At 34.9% G+C, this 15,167-nt stretch overlaps 2 protein-coding genes and 1 pseudogene across 2 annotated transcripts; 1 reads left to right on the forward strand and 2 right to left on the reverse strand.

Moving 5' to 3' along the window:
- The first annotated feature begins 643 nt into the window (after nucleotides 1–643).
- Nucleotides 644–1,246, forward strand: LOC132608312 (uncharacterized). Its single transcript, XM_060322353.1, has one exon. The coding sequence runs from the start codon at nucleotides 644–646 to the stop codon at nucleotides 1,244–1,246; it is 603 nt and encodes a 200-aa protein (XP_060178336.1).
- Nucleotides 1,247–10,306: 9,060 nt separating this feature from the next.
- LOC132608313 (probable magnesium transporter NIPA3) lies at nucleotides 10,307–11,439 on the reverse strand (annotated as a pseudogene).
- LOC132605453 (protein FAR1-RELATED SEQUENCE 5-like) lies at nucleotides 11,162–13,323 on the reverse strand. The gene is made up of 3 exons (XM_060318596.1): nucleotides 12,778–13,323; nucleotides 12,024–12,634; nucleotides 11,162–11,948 (listed from the first exon to the last, which is right to left on the reverse strand). Exons 1-3 carry the CDS (start codon nucleotides 13,199–13,201, stop codon nucleotides 11,457–11,459), a joined length of 1,527 nt encoding a protein of 508 aa, XP_060174579.1. The 5' UTR covers nucleotides 13,202–13,323; the 3' UTR covers nucleotides 11,162–11,456.
- Between the last annotated feature and the right edge of the window lie 1,844 nt (nucleotides 13,324–15,167).

Raw genomic sequence — 15,167 nt, forward strand, 5'->3', positions numbered from 1 at the left:
ACTATTGACCGGACCTTCGCATTTCTCTGTTCTTCGCAAGTTGGGGGTTGCACAGCTCCCCTCCACCTTGAGGGGGGTGTTGGAATACACAAAACAGGGGACAAGATGAAATGGGTAAAAGACAAGATGAAATGGGCAAAAGGGACCACTGTCAACATATAAAGAAACAGGGATTAAAAATTAGATGAAATGGGCAAAATGATACGCAAAACAGGAGACAAGATGAAATGGGCAAAAGACAAGATGAAATGGGCAAAAAGGGACCACTGTCAACACATAAAAAAATAGGGATTAAAAATTAGACATAAATTATTTTCAGTTTTGCATTTTATTTTAGTCACATTGTATAGGGAATAATATTGTACAGGTGGCAAAGTTTGATAGGTTAGGTTGTACAAGTTTGTTAAAGTAGATTCCTTTTTGTTGTGTATATATATGTGCACTGTGTAATGAAAAAGACAGAGAGTGAAAATTTCCAGCTGCTTCATTTTTATTATTTCATTTTTAACATGGTATCAGAGCAGGGATAAACATCCTGCTAATTTCCAGATCTTCTCTTCACTGTTTTGTTCACAGTTTTACTTTTTTTTTCTTTCTCGAATTTTAATTTTCTTCTAAGACCGTTTTTTATTCTTATTCCATCATGAGTGATGAATCAACTGAGGTAGCTAAGGTGGCTGAATCCAAGTTAATGGATTCCAGTCACCTCTATTATCTTCATTCATCAAATTTCCCTGGTATGAATCTGGTGAATTCCACCTTTGATGGCAAAGGGTATGGAGGTTGGCGTAGGTCAGTTCTCATTGCTTTATCAGCCAAAAATAAAATAGGTTTTATAGATGGCACATGTAAAGAACCTGCTATTGATTCCACAGATCACAAATTGTGGAGCAGGTGTAATGACATGGTGTTGTTTTGGCTCTTAAATTCACTTTCAAAAGAAATTTCTGATAGTGTCATATACTCAAAAACTGCTAAAGCTTTATGGACAGACCTTGAGGAAAGGTTTGGTCAATCAAATGGGGCTAAGTTATACCATCTCCAAAAGGAACTAAGTGATTTAGTTCAGGGATCTAATGATATAGCAACATATTTTACCAAGTTGAAGAAACTTTGGGATGAACTGGACACTCTTAATGCTGACATAAACTGTGGGTGTAATTGTAGTTGTGGAGGAAAGGACAAACTGACCAAATCTATACAAGATGAGAGACTTATGCATTTTTTGATGGGTTTGATAGGTTAGGTTGTACAAGTTTGTTAAAGTAGATTCCTTTTTGCTGTGTATATAAATGTGCACTGTGTAATGAAAAAGGCAGAGAGAAAAAATTTCTAGCTGCTTCATTTTTATTGTTTCATTTTTAACAAGGTTAGTAGGTATAATGTTATAAAAAATAAAAAAATAAAAACTGTTTAATTGGTGGATTATGTAGCTCAATATGTGTAAAGTTTTAATCTTTGACTATCTAATATCTATAATTTCCAGTATAAACTTTCTTTTACCAACTAACATGTAATTAATGTCTCTCATGTTGATTTATCTGATAAGAAATGATCTGTATGAGTGAGTTTGTGATTTGGAAGATGAATGCAATTTTGAGTTGTATACACCTAATGTATACATGTGTTTAGTTATCTTGTTTTTTATCGCAATTGTATTTTGTATACATATATTGTATTAATTTATTGTATACACATTCTGGTTTATTCTGTTTGTTGTAGTCACCCAAGGTATACATGTGTTCGGTTATCTTGTTTTTTATCACAGCTGAATTTTGTATACATATATTGGATACATGTATTGTATACACCCTCTGGTTTATTTTGAAATTATAGTCACCTTATGTATACATGTGTTTGGTTATCTTGTCTTTTATTGAATCTGTACAAAACATGTATTGTATAAGCCTTTTTGGTTATGTGAACGAAATGTATACATAGTTGGGTTTTATTGCATCTGCTTTGTATACATCTATTGTATACACGTGCTTGTTTGTTGAATACAGTTGGTTTATTGTTTGATTTAAGTTGGGTTTCAAAGATATATTGTATACACCTTCTGATTTGGATACATATGGTTGTTAATGCTGAATTTGGATTTCATTACGTAGGAGTGGGGTTATTATGTCCCAAAGGATAAAAAATTCTCAAGTTCTCACTTTAGCTCACATGTAAATATAGGAGTTGTGGATACATTAGAATTAAAACTTAACGACGCTTAACGTCACATGTTTAGTCAAACAATTTTTGGGTACTTCCTTCATATGCCAGAAGTCCATATGCAGAATCAATTGTTAACTTATCTAATAAGAAGGGAACTGATGCATGACTGGAATGACCTGTTTTATGTCAACATACATGGAAACAGATTGTGTTTTGGATTAAAAGAATTTGCAATAATAACTGGCTTGCAATGTGACGGAGATTCTGATGTTGAAGATTTTTATAAGGATTCAAACAGGCTGAAGCAGACATATTTTCCAGGAAAAGTAAAAGTATATAAGAAAGACCTTGTGGAATGTGTGACCAAAAAAAGGTGGGAATCAGACGAAGATGCTGTAAAGATTGCCATTCTCTTCTTTATTTACACCTTCCTATTTTCTGCAACCGGCATAAGGATTTTCGTAAGTGATCAACACTTTCACTTAGTTGAGAGCGGAGAATATAAGACTTTTCCATGGGGAAGAATTGTTATCGAAAAGTTGATGAAATCTGTTAGGGACAAAATGTATCATGTCAAAACATTTCATAGATTTGCTGGGTTACCCCTGGCTTTGCAGATCTGGATATACGAGTGTCGTTCCAATGTCAATCCAGAAGTTGCCATACATGTTGCTAACACAGTTCCACGGATACTGAACTAGAAAGTGGTTAAGAAGAGTCCAACCACAGAATTTTTATGCAAGTCATTATTTAGCAAATCCACTGACAAGGTACGATATGAAAAACATGTATTTTTTTAATAGTTATTTATTATTTATGCACACCAAAAAAGGAAAAGAACAGCTATGCACGAGTTATACAGTGAGGAACAAAATTAAATTTGATTTAGTTATTGTTTTAATCTATTTTTCAGGTGTTTACCAATATTACTGCTGCACATGATGAATTGAGATCATTTATGCCCCCTGACAATGATTCAAGTGACTGTAATGTCAATGCCAAAAAATTCAAAGGTCCACTTGTGAAAAAGAACAAACCCCAAAAGAAAGAGGCTGCAGAGAAACCTTCCAATAAGGTAAAGGAGAATTACGAGGTGAAGGAAATGAGAAGAAAAATTGAAGATGTAAGATTTCTTTAATTTTTTTGAGTTTTCTCCTACTATTTATTTTTGCAAGTCATCAAATTATATTTGTATGTAACATTTCTATTTTGATGAATTCAGCTTGGCAAAGAACTATCTTCGTTGAAGAAGTTCGTGCAGGAATCATTTGCTAAGTTGTGTAAGGATGAGTCGAACATGAACTGTCTGAATAACGACAACCATGATCAGTTGAGCTCCATGTTTGTTTTTAAGAGCGAGTTTGACAAGGTAAATTGACGAAATTACAAAAAGGCTAAAAAAATATTTTTCCCCTGGTTTGAGAATGGTTATGAATAATAAAATATGTGTTTTTTTTAGTTACAAATAGTTGTATTCTTCATTCCTATAGATACATAATTCCATGAGTTTTTTTATGGTTTCAACAGCTTAGTGATGAGTTCAGAACTTTCAAGGATTATGTGAAGACGACTTTTCAACATTCCTTTGACAAATCAACTCATGAGGTAAACAATGATGCGTATTATATACATTATTTTTTAAGGGGAAATATGAAAAAATTATCATCAAATAAAATAGTAATAGTCAAAAAAGCCAATGAAATAAACAGTTGAAGTTTACAAAAAAAAAAAAAGGAATTGTATAATAACATATTACTTGGAATCCTTTACCCTTATTTTTTATAGTTATAACATTGTTGTTACAGACTTATTCTTATTGTCACGACCCAACCCCGTAGGCCGTGACTAGTGCCCGATCTGGGCACCCGAACCCATCTATCAAATATTATCTCAAATTCTATCAACTCATTCTAGTATATGGCGGAAGCCGACAAGACTTTATTTCAAATTTAGGTAATTTCCAGAAAATTTCGGCAGATTTTCCTTTGTTTTACGGACTATCCAATATACCCTGCACGCAGAAAATACCAACAAAAGCCACACAGGGCTAACCAAGCAATATATAAACATATGCGGACCGGCCGCCTCGGCGTATAGGATCGCCCAAACAACATATGCGGACCGGCCGCCTCGGCGTATGGGATCGCCCAAACGACATGTACATACATCCATACAGAAAGACCCTAACCCACAAACATGTCCACGGACCTCTAAACAGACCGACAGAATCATATGACGGAACAGGGCCCCGCCGTACCCATGAACGAATATATACAAATGCACTAATAAATATATATACCAAAAGTATAAGCTCCGGAAAGAGAGGAGCACTCCGAATAGCAGAAAGGGTGTCCTAAACAGGTGGATCACCAGGCTGTGCGTCTGTACTTGCGGGCATGAAACGCAGCCCCCGGAGAAGGGGGTCAGTACGAAATATGTACTGAGTATGCAAAGCAGAAGGTACAGAAATAAATCTGAATAATAATCGAATCAGATATATAGAAAATAATACATATCAAAATGTTTATTTTCAAAGTATAAATTATGCATAGGGCACTGGAAAATGTGGTCGCCCGCCTGTCGATGGCGCCACAACACAGCATAACACCAGAAAGTTTCAAATCTCCGAATCCCCGTCACACATCACAACACAGCATAACGCCAAACACAGCATAACGCCAAACATAAGTGGAACCCGGCCCTCGAGCGAGGAGCACGGTGAACCATAAACACAGCATAACACCAGAATGTATCAAAAAGCGCACGACAACAGAACCGGCCCGGGAACCGGCGAACGATATCATAGTAGGCACGAGCGGAGTAGTGAGGAATCATATGCATAAAATCATTATTATAAATCCGGAGGATAAGTAAAATAGTCATATTCGAAATCGGAATAATAATTATCACTTTTTGATTCAAAGTTGTCGAATTTACAAAAAGGGCGTCGCGGGACCCACGGACGAGTATAGACCCGAACTGAGCCCGCCTATGAAAAACATACTCATTTTATATCCTACAAACTCCTACGAAAATTTCAAAGCAATCCGAGCTTTTCTGAGGAAATTATGGGCGTTTGAAGTTTTGAAATCGCTAAAGAATGAACTTTAAAACAAAAATCAGCTTTCATGTAATCTTTACAAATTATGGATTCCAAGAACATAAGGATCAATGTTTTGCCATGACAAGGCAAGGATGCCAAAGAACAAATGCGACTCATAAACATGCTCGGATTGTGAGAATAGAGTTTCCTCGAGGCTTATATCATATCCTATTTTAACTAAGGCATGCCGAAGAAGGAGGATTACTTTACATACCTCAAACGCTCTCCAATACGATCCAAACTCAAGCTAAATCCAACCTATGATTCGGGCTGCCCAAGGTCTACAAACAAGCCATAAAATGCCAAACATTAGCTAAAGACTTTTTGGGCATTAAATTCCAAATTTGCCCTTAATTCTACAGAAATTTGGGCAGCATTTCCCCTGTAAATAGGCCACCCCGAGAATTTAACTCGGCCAAAATAATCAACAACAACAACAATAACCAACCTAGCAACATCAACAACCAATCCGGAAAGCAATACAACAATAATAGCTTTCTTTTCCATCATTCAACAACTTACATAAATTCACTTTGATGACTTGCATTCAAGCCAACGTCGACGCTTATACATTCACATACTAACCCGAACCCATACCAACAATATTTAAGGACGTTCTAAGCAATTCATACAACATTCCCAACAATCCAAATTTTTCTCCAACTTGGCCGAATTCAGCCCCTAAACCCGAGACACCCCTATAACCTTTCCTTCATTTTCGAATCATGATTTGTACCCACAATTCACATTCTAACAATGCTATTTTCATCAATATACAGAATACATTAAATGTACAATGATCTCCAAATCAGTTCACAACAACTACAACATCAATTTGAGTCATTAGACATTCATTTCCAACATAGAATTCACAATGACGATGACTAAAACATTAAGCGATATTTCGTTCATTGTCATATAATATGACCCATTTCGACCAACACTACACATATACATATGTTGATGATTCTTAGCCATCCTACACACTACAACAATTTAACATGCTACAAGGAATTTATTCAACAACCCAATCACAATACCCATTTACACGGCTAGCACACCCATCACACAACCCACTTCCAATCATACTATATTTCATGATTTCCAACCACTATAAGATACTACCACATGAATATAACCTTCATAACACAAAAACATAATGAATGCTTACCTTCCTTCTTCAACTTTCCAATAGCCTAGGGTTTCCAAAAGATGAAAATAATGGGTTGATCGCTCCAACGATGCTTCCACGCTACTTAGGGACCTCAATATAGTGGGTTTACATCATCAAAATAATTTTTGGAGGACAAGAAATGGAAGTTGATCTTTGTTGCCGCTGGCCGTGAGCCTCCTTTGAGGTTTTCAGCTTTGCCCCTTTTTTTTCCAAGTGTGGTGAATGAAGAATAATGACTAGAAGTCATCTTTTATCTAATATAAAGAGTGTACAATATCCCTTGGCCCACATTAATGTGTTGTCCCAATTAAAAGATGACACAAAATTGTGTGGGCCAACCATGGAAGTTGTGGATGATTTTCTTCTTCCAATTTTTCACTTTTGGTCCCAAATTTTCCTAATTGTTCCATACCAATAAATTCATGCACAACTTATATCTCAAAATAAATTCGAAGGTCAAGAATCCCGACTTTGTATCCCAAAATAATTTTATCCTTAGCTTATCATAAATAAATCCGGATTATTCCACTGTACAAAAATACGGGTTCTAACACTTATATCAGCAGATGTTGTTTCTCAGCGTTATTTTTTTTAGTTAAATTATCTATCTTTTTCTTGTTAAAATATCCGGATAGGTACATGAAAGGAATAGTGTGGCTAATCAAAATGATAATGCTAATATTGCTGCAACCAATCCCGAAGATCACCAATCAGTTGAGGTATATCTTTAGAGTAAATTATATAAATTCTAACTTTAACTCTTACTTAATTGATTTGTATGTTTGGAATGATGATATAGGTTCAAAGAGTTGAGAATGCCGATGATTTCTTGGATGCATCTTACACCATCAATGCACAGTCTCATAATGAAATGCTTTGTAAAAATGACGACAAGCATGAGACGATCGCATGCCAAATTGGATCTGAATGCAAGCCGAGTGGTGGGAACTTATCGTCTGTTCATGCTATGTATATAAGAATCTTCTTTATTCTTTACTTGTTTATATATAATTTAAAAAATATGTTCCAAGTTAAATGTAATTACAACAGGGCTGCCAACATTTGACGGTGGTGATTATAGTCTCCCAACGGACTCTCAAATAATGGTAGCATATGACCAGTCTATTAATCAACACCCGGAATTGAAGGATCAACTGGTTCCGCAGCCTATCAATATCAAAGACTTTGAAGTGATAGAAGATCCGACTCCAAAACGTCCAAAAAGAGCCAAGTTTCCTGGGAAATTACAAATGTCACCATTCATCACCATTCCTGATAGTGCTGAGAGTAGTAAAGCAGTTCGCAGTAAAAAAAAAAAAAAAACTTTTACTGTGAAACGTCCATTCAACGTAGAGATTGGGGTAGATGTTGACATGGATTTGCGAGGTAGATTTGCAGAATTTGTAGATATTGCATTGATGGGAAAGTCCAAGTAAGATTATATATACTATGTATGTACTACTTTTCTATTACAATTTATCTACACATATATATATTCTCACTTAATTTTAATAAAGTTGTAATTTTTTGGTTTTCAACATCTATTTACAATTTTTTTCAGGAAGAAACCTGAGTTAGTATACCGAAAGGGAAAAGATGAGCTGAAGATACCCTTTGAATACGGTGATCTTCGTATTGACAAAAGGGATTGGTTTCACAGATTAAATTACAGAGGTAAAACCTTATGTGACACGGTACGTTTCTCCTTTATCTGTGTATAACTTTAGTGGTAGAATTAAACTATATACGTACTCAGGATATACATTAATGTGAAAACAGTGGCTTTACTAATTACATACATTAATCTAGTTTTCATTGATGTAACAGCTGAAATAAATACATTTCGGGCATGATATGTATACAATCAACTGTATACCTAATACCTGAAAGATAATATATCATTTTTGTATACATCATTCCACAGTTTTCTTTCTTCTTTTAAAAAATAGTGCTTGGTTATGATATAATCTTAATTATCTTTTCTTTCAATTTCCAGCATATTGATGTCATATTCTATTACCTGAGGAAGAGAGCAAAGTATGATGCAGATATATTGACCAAATTCACTACAACTAATTTTCCTTTTAATATGAAGGTCAATACTCTGTACCAACATCTGGTTAAAAGTGACATGAATTATGGTTTGATCAGTGCTGACCATGCATTATGGGATCTTACATGGCTTGTAACGTACCTTGGCATACAGTTGACCATGTACTAATTCCTATTTATGTGCACGAGAAAAAACATTGGGTATTAGGAATCTTAACATTCAAAGATAGGACCATTTATTTGTATGATTCTATGCGAGGGACTATACATGACGCCAAAGTAGAACGTGCTGTTCAACCGTTTGCCGTCCTGATTCCCCATTTCTTGTCTATTACTGGGTTTTACATGAAGCAAAGAGGTGTAGATTTCACGCAGCCTCCATATTTCAACACACCCCTCCATCGGTCTTTGGACATACGTTTTGTTAATGGCTTGCCGATACTATCTCACTTGTAAGCATTTCAATATTATATTAATATGTTTAATTAGTTCTTTTATTTTTATGTTTCATTATGTTTATTAATTTAATTAGTTTATTCATTTATACAGAGATTGTAGCATATATGTAGCCACATTTGCAGAGTATTTCATCCATAAGCGCCAGATTCCTCATAATCCTAGTGTTGATCAACTCCGAAGCAGATTAGCATGTCTATTGTGGGATTACGAAATGGCTAAGCAGATGGAAAATGCTGAAAGTGAATCAGAATCCCCCCCCCCCCCCCCCCCCCCCCAAAAAAAAAAAAAGGACATTCAACCGCAGCAAAAAGAATAGTTGTATTAGTTTTTTTTCTCTTTGAACTTGCAGAATAGTTATTTATTTTAGTTATAATCCGTAGAAATATTGTTCTCTTGGTTTGAAATTTGGCTAATTAGAGACCAGATGCTATACTCCTTGTTTAAGAGTTACTACAGTGAGCACGCTGGTTCTATAAACTGGAGGATGTCAAATATTTTTTTTTGGAATCTTTTGTTGGATATGAGGTCTCACTAGTTATTTTCAATCATGTTAATTGAGTTGAGATATTCAGATTTAGCTATTTTTAGTTGAATTTTAGTATCTTTATTTTTTGCACATTGATCATACGAGCTTTTTAACTTTGTCAATGGAAGAATCAAATAACAGGTTAAGGTATTCAAATGGACTCAAGTTGGTGCACTTAGTTATGTTAATGCACAAAAAGTTCTGATGCTATTCTATGTTGTATGACAGTGAAGCCACTGCACTGCTTATGAAATTTTACCTTTTTTTACTCCTTAAAGTGACAATAGAATAACCAATTCCAACAATAAACCATATTCCCTTTCGCCAAACTACTAAGGGCTCGTTTGGTTGGGAAACAACTTATCCCGGTATAACTAATCTCGGGATAAGTTATTCCGAGAATAGTTATTCCACCCATTGAGGGGATAAAATAAGGCTACAATCCCGGGATAACTAATTCCAGTATTAGTTATTCCGGATTTTTATTCCAACCAAATATGGGATAAGGACTATTTTTGCTTATCCTTCACACCAAATGACCCCTAAGTAAGTTGCTAATAAAAATTTCTTAGTCAAAGACAATGGGGCAAAGGGACAGATACACTAAAAATAGGAAATAAGCAGTGTTATTTGAGAAAAAAAAAAGGAGTATAGTGTTATTGTTGTATTCATACATCCTCTGATCTCAAGTTCACTAAAGAATGAAACATAACAAAGACTATCCAACTCTTAAAAAAATGCTATACAAATAAAACACTTCCAGAAAACCAAAAAGGATGATACCAACTCTTTCTTTCAAGATCCTGTGGAATCCTTAGCTTGCTGCTAAAATCAGATGCGATAGAAAACAAAACTGAGGCGTTGCGGCTTTGTCGGTTTCAAATGGATTATCAGTTGCATAGTCAACCTTCTAACAATGATTCATGGCTCCTCACGACCCATAATAAGCCTGTCTTCTAGAATCGGCTTCCTCTTCATGCTTATGTTATTCCCAGTCAGAATTACATAGTTGTGTTGATAACGTTGGGGATGAAGGTGTGTAATTACCTCTGAAAGATAAACTTCTTTCCACATCTTTGGTAACAAGCAACAAGATGGTTCCAGAGAGCACAACGATGAAACCACATATTCTTGATATAATGCTCCCAACATTATGTCCATCCCAGTCCTTAAACATGATGACACTAGAAACGATTTTTATTGTTGTGAACATAACATGGTATATAGGAGAGACAACTACAGTGTTGAAGGTATGAAGGAACTTATTGAAATAGTTCACTTTTGTAACGAAATGCTGCAACAAACATAAAACACCAGGTTTCCGGAAACAGTTAACTTTAGTCAAGTACCAAGGGCTTTAACACTCATAACCGAGAGAGAACCCATCAATGAGCAGATTCTGGTGAAAACAAGGACATTTGACTGTCCAGATTGAGGAGCAAAGTAGAGGACAAGAATAAGAACTAAGACAATCATGATCCCATGTAGAGCAAAAACAATTTGAGTTGCCATGCACTATATTTCTTTGACAGAAGAGATAGGATGCTCCTGTGGTGCGTGGATAACTATCACGACAGAACCAAAAATACACAGGACACAATCCTAAATTCCAAGCGGCTGCAACTTTTTTTCCAAATAATATGAGCCAGTAAAAAACTCAAAATTATACTCAATCCACCCAAAGGGGTGACAAGAACCGCTGGAGCAAACGCATATGCCACAAAATTTGCAATCTCTCCGACTATTAGTACTAGTATTTTACCAAACAGAGCCCAGCATAAACAAGAATTCTGAAGTTGTAAATTTTTTTTTTTTTTGTGCTATAGCAACACAAACCAACATACACTATATTTCTAAGAGATAATTCATCTGTGGGGAATATATTTATGGAAATAAAAATATTGTTAACTTGTAGACAACAAAAAGTAGTTCACATGAATAAAAAGCATGTAGACCTTCCATTAACTTATAACCAATGATTATACTAAATAAAAAGGAACAACATAGACATATTCAAAACAAGCTATAAAATGAATCTTTTTTTTTTTTTTTCGGCATGTTCGCCTGTTATGACCTTCCATCCCACACTGTCGACATGTAGACTTATACTTCTTTTCGTGTTTTTCCCATGCTTTCTCGAGTCTTTTTCTTTTTGGTCGTCCTGGCACTTTATTTCCCACAGGGGGCAACACAATTTCTTCTAACACCTCTAATGGTATTTCCCACATACTCGGATCCGGTATAGGATTAACTGGAATTTCATATGTTTTCAACATGTATTCCTTAGTATAGTATAAGGAGTTGTAATCGTTTCCTTCCAAACCTTTTGATATCAACACTGCCAAAGCGTGCGGACATGGTACTTCATCTAGTTGAAAACGCCTACATGTACATTTTCGCTCCCTAATGCAAACAACGAAAGTCCTCCCCATATATGTGACACTATGTAAAGTGTCACTTGAAGCCCTCACCTATACAGAAAAAAATTTATTAAAAAAATTAATTGATAACCAAAGATAACATATGATAATATTGAAGGTTTGTACCGTCATATGTTGTGCTACACTAATATTTTCAGCTAGAATCTGTTCATATTTTCCAGACAGTGTGGTAGCTGTATACAATGCTTCTTTCATGTTATCATAATTCCATTTCTCCACCAATATCCGCATCTCTTCAAACAATCTTGCAACAGGAAGATCTCTTGCATTTTTCGTTGCTGAATTTATTGACTCTGCAATGTTGGAAGTCATTGTCATTGTCCTATTGACGGTAGAATGTGCTCTTGACCATCTGTGATATCCGATATCAAACAAGTAATTTTTCTCTCTATTATCAATACGCTCCACCTCTGCCATATAGTGATCAAAATCCTGCACAATATATGGTCTGGCCATTGCATAATAAATTGGTTCTAACTGCAAATGATGCTTCTTGTAGTTATCTGCAATGTTTCCCCACAGATGCCACATGCAAGCACAATGTGGAAGTCCTGGATACACTACCGATATTTCCCTTATTATGCTTTGATGCCTGTCAGATACAAAACACATTTTTTCTCTCACACGATACGCTTCTTTGAACCTTCTAAAGAACCATTCCCATGATGCATTATTCTCTGAATCAACAATTGCATACGCCAGTGGTAGTATATTTCCTATGAAAAAATATTAGACTAAAAGAGTGAACTATGTAAAAAAATAAATTCAATGCAACTAAGTGTATATTGCTGGAAGGAAAAAAAGTTGTAACAAATGTATATTGTCATTTGATATATAATTACTATATTTAGCGACAAACCTCCGGCATCTTGGCAACTAGCAGTTAAAAACGTCCCTCTGTAAGACGCTTTAAGAAAGGTACCGTCAACTACCACAACAGGTCTGCAATACTCCCAGCCCTTTATAGATGAATTTAGTGCGGCAAAGGCATACAAGAAATTACCTTCATCTGTTTTACTCAAGCTAACAAAAGAACCTGGATTTGAGTGCTTTAGCATATATAGGTAACTTGGTAGTTTAGCATACGAATCAGCTGGGTCCCCTCTCACTATCTCTAGTGCTTTTATCTTCGCTCTATGAGCTTTCCGGTAGCTAATATCAAGGCCATGAACCTTTTTCATGTCGCTTATTATATCCCTTGGAGTGTATACAACTTTTGGGTCTATATACTTATCCGTTATCGTCCTCCCAATTACACTTGATGTGGCTATTCGTTGCAACATTAGTCTATCTTTTGAGGAACACGTGTGATCATCAATGAATCTTCTCACTTTGAAAACAGATGACTTATGCAATGTTGAGCATTTAAATCTCCACGTGCACTGGTCATTAACACACACAAGAGAGTACCTAAAACGAGTAAACTCAAAAATTAAATATACAACACAAAACATACGAATGGAAATATAATTTGAACTCGTTTTTCTAAAAACAACATATTGTATATGTTGTCGGCCAACTCTATCACAACCTACTGATCTTATGTTTATTAGTAGTAGACATTAAACATATTCTATGCATTAGACGTTATGTATGCATAAAAGTATATATTCTTATGTTATTTTATTACAAAAGTAAGCATCCACTTCACATCCACTGATAGAAGACAAAATACTTAACTTAGTTGATGTATACTATTATATAATTATAAAAGAATACATCAAATGAATGTATACATCAATTATCTATTCAGATGCCTACATGTATATATAAAGTATTCTTGAAAAAGGAAAAAAAAAATATTTTATACATCATATGTGTAAACTATTCCCTGTACTCAACTTTGAAGATATTGCCACCAATCTTAAGCTTGCATTTTTCACTCTACACCAGTTGATTGAAGTAAATAATCAGACGACGAAGCTCTTTCACAGTGGTTGTATACTTTTATTCAATTATAAAAGTATACATCAATTAAATGAATCTATCAAAGTTTGTCTGCAGCCAACTTCATGTATACAGACACTGGTTCTTTACATCAAAAGAATCTGATATTCGCTTGACAATACTGAAAATCAGTATAAGCAATTATACATACAATACAAAACAAACGATTGCCAAATAAATTAACATATAAAGATATATATATATTTCGCATATACCCGTACCTCGAAGTACTCGATCTTTTCACCTTAAACTGATTTTTTTTTTTTCGAATTGCATAATTTTTCATGACAGTCACTAATGTCTCTTTTTCCTTGAAAAGTTGACCTTCCGCAGGAATGTTATCCGTAACACAATCTATTATATCACATTCTTTAAAAAAAAGCAGCTTCACGATCAGCCATATTATTGTAATCAAGCAAAGGGACTATGTCAATAATACTTATTCCGCGACTTTCATCAATTCGGATACTATCATCCCCATTCCCAACATTATTAACCGGAAGCATACAATGTATATCACTAGCACTCCAAGTTATACACAAAGGATATTCTTTTAAATTGCTATTTTCTTTCTTCAACTCAATGTATACTTGCACTCCCATATTATTGCGTATCAACAGAGGCAGCAAACTCTCATCTATTTTGTACCGGATTTCAAAGGAATTGACAGCAGTATCCACGTTCAAATTAGTAGAAATTATACGAATTAAACCATTGAAATCAATATCTGTATTGAGAACAACTGCTTCCATGGAATAATTCACAAAGCTGTTGTTACTGTCCCATTCTCCACAATGCTAAATCAAAATAGGTAACGATGACGTCTTTTTTTCTTGATCTACGGTGTTTTGTATATCAACTGATGAGAAAATCTTTATCGCTTCAATTTTCTACATACCCACTTATCCCATCACGTAGAGTTTAGAGAATATGGGGGTTATAAGAGTTGAGCCACAAACCAACTCTTTGTATTTACTGGATTTTAAAATTGGTTAATCTTCTCTAAGAAATACACGTTCACGTTAAATAAGAGAAAGAAAAAATTGCAACCCTTTTTTTTAGGCGCCTCATTCCTTAATTGGCCACATAGTGCCAATATTTGTTGGTCTAAATTATGCTAACATGTTTTTGGTTAAAATTATGCCAATAATTTCTTATAGTTGTATGAAAACGTCAAATTCCCTAATTTTATCACTAGCACATTATATCAAGAATTGCTATAGAAAATAGTACTATAACTTTCCACCCACATGAACTCCATATAACGATTCTAAGTAAATAAATGAAAATCAGTGGTGATAG

The sequence above is a fragment of the Lycium barbarum genome, chromosome 8 (assembly GCF_019175385.1).
Source record: "Lycium barbarum isolate Lr01 chromosome 8, ASM1917538v2, whole genome shotgun sequence".
Taxonomy (NCBI): domain Eukaryota; kingdom Viridiplantae; phylum Streptophyta; class Magnoliopsida; order Solanales; family Solanaceae; genus Lycium; species Lycium barbarum.

What these genes read in the sequence shown, in the direction of transcription:
- LOC132605453 (XM_060318596.1), bottom strand. Translation starts at nt 13,201, where the DNA reads ATGTTGCAACGAATAGCCACATCAAGTGTAATTGGGAGGACGATAACG. An exon ending in TAGTTGCCAAGATGCCGGAG is followed by an intron (nt 12,635 to 12,777) that starts GTTTGTCGCTAA and finishes ATTTTTTCATAG; the next exon opens with GAAATATACTACCACTGGCG. An exon ending in GTGTAGCACAACATATGACG is followed by an intron (nt 11,949 to 12,023) that starts GTACAAACCTTC and finishes TTTTCTGTATAG; the next exon opens with GTGAGGGCTTCAAGTGACAC.
- LOC132608312 (XM_060322353.1), top strand. Translation starts at nt 644, where the DNA reads ATGAGTGATGAATCAACTGAGGTAGCTAAGGTGGCTGAATCCAAGTTA.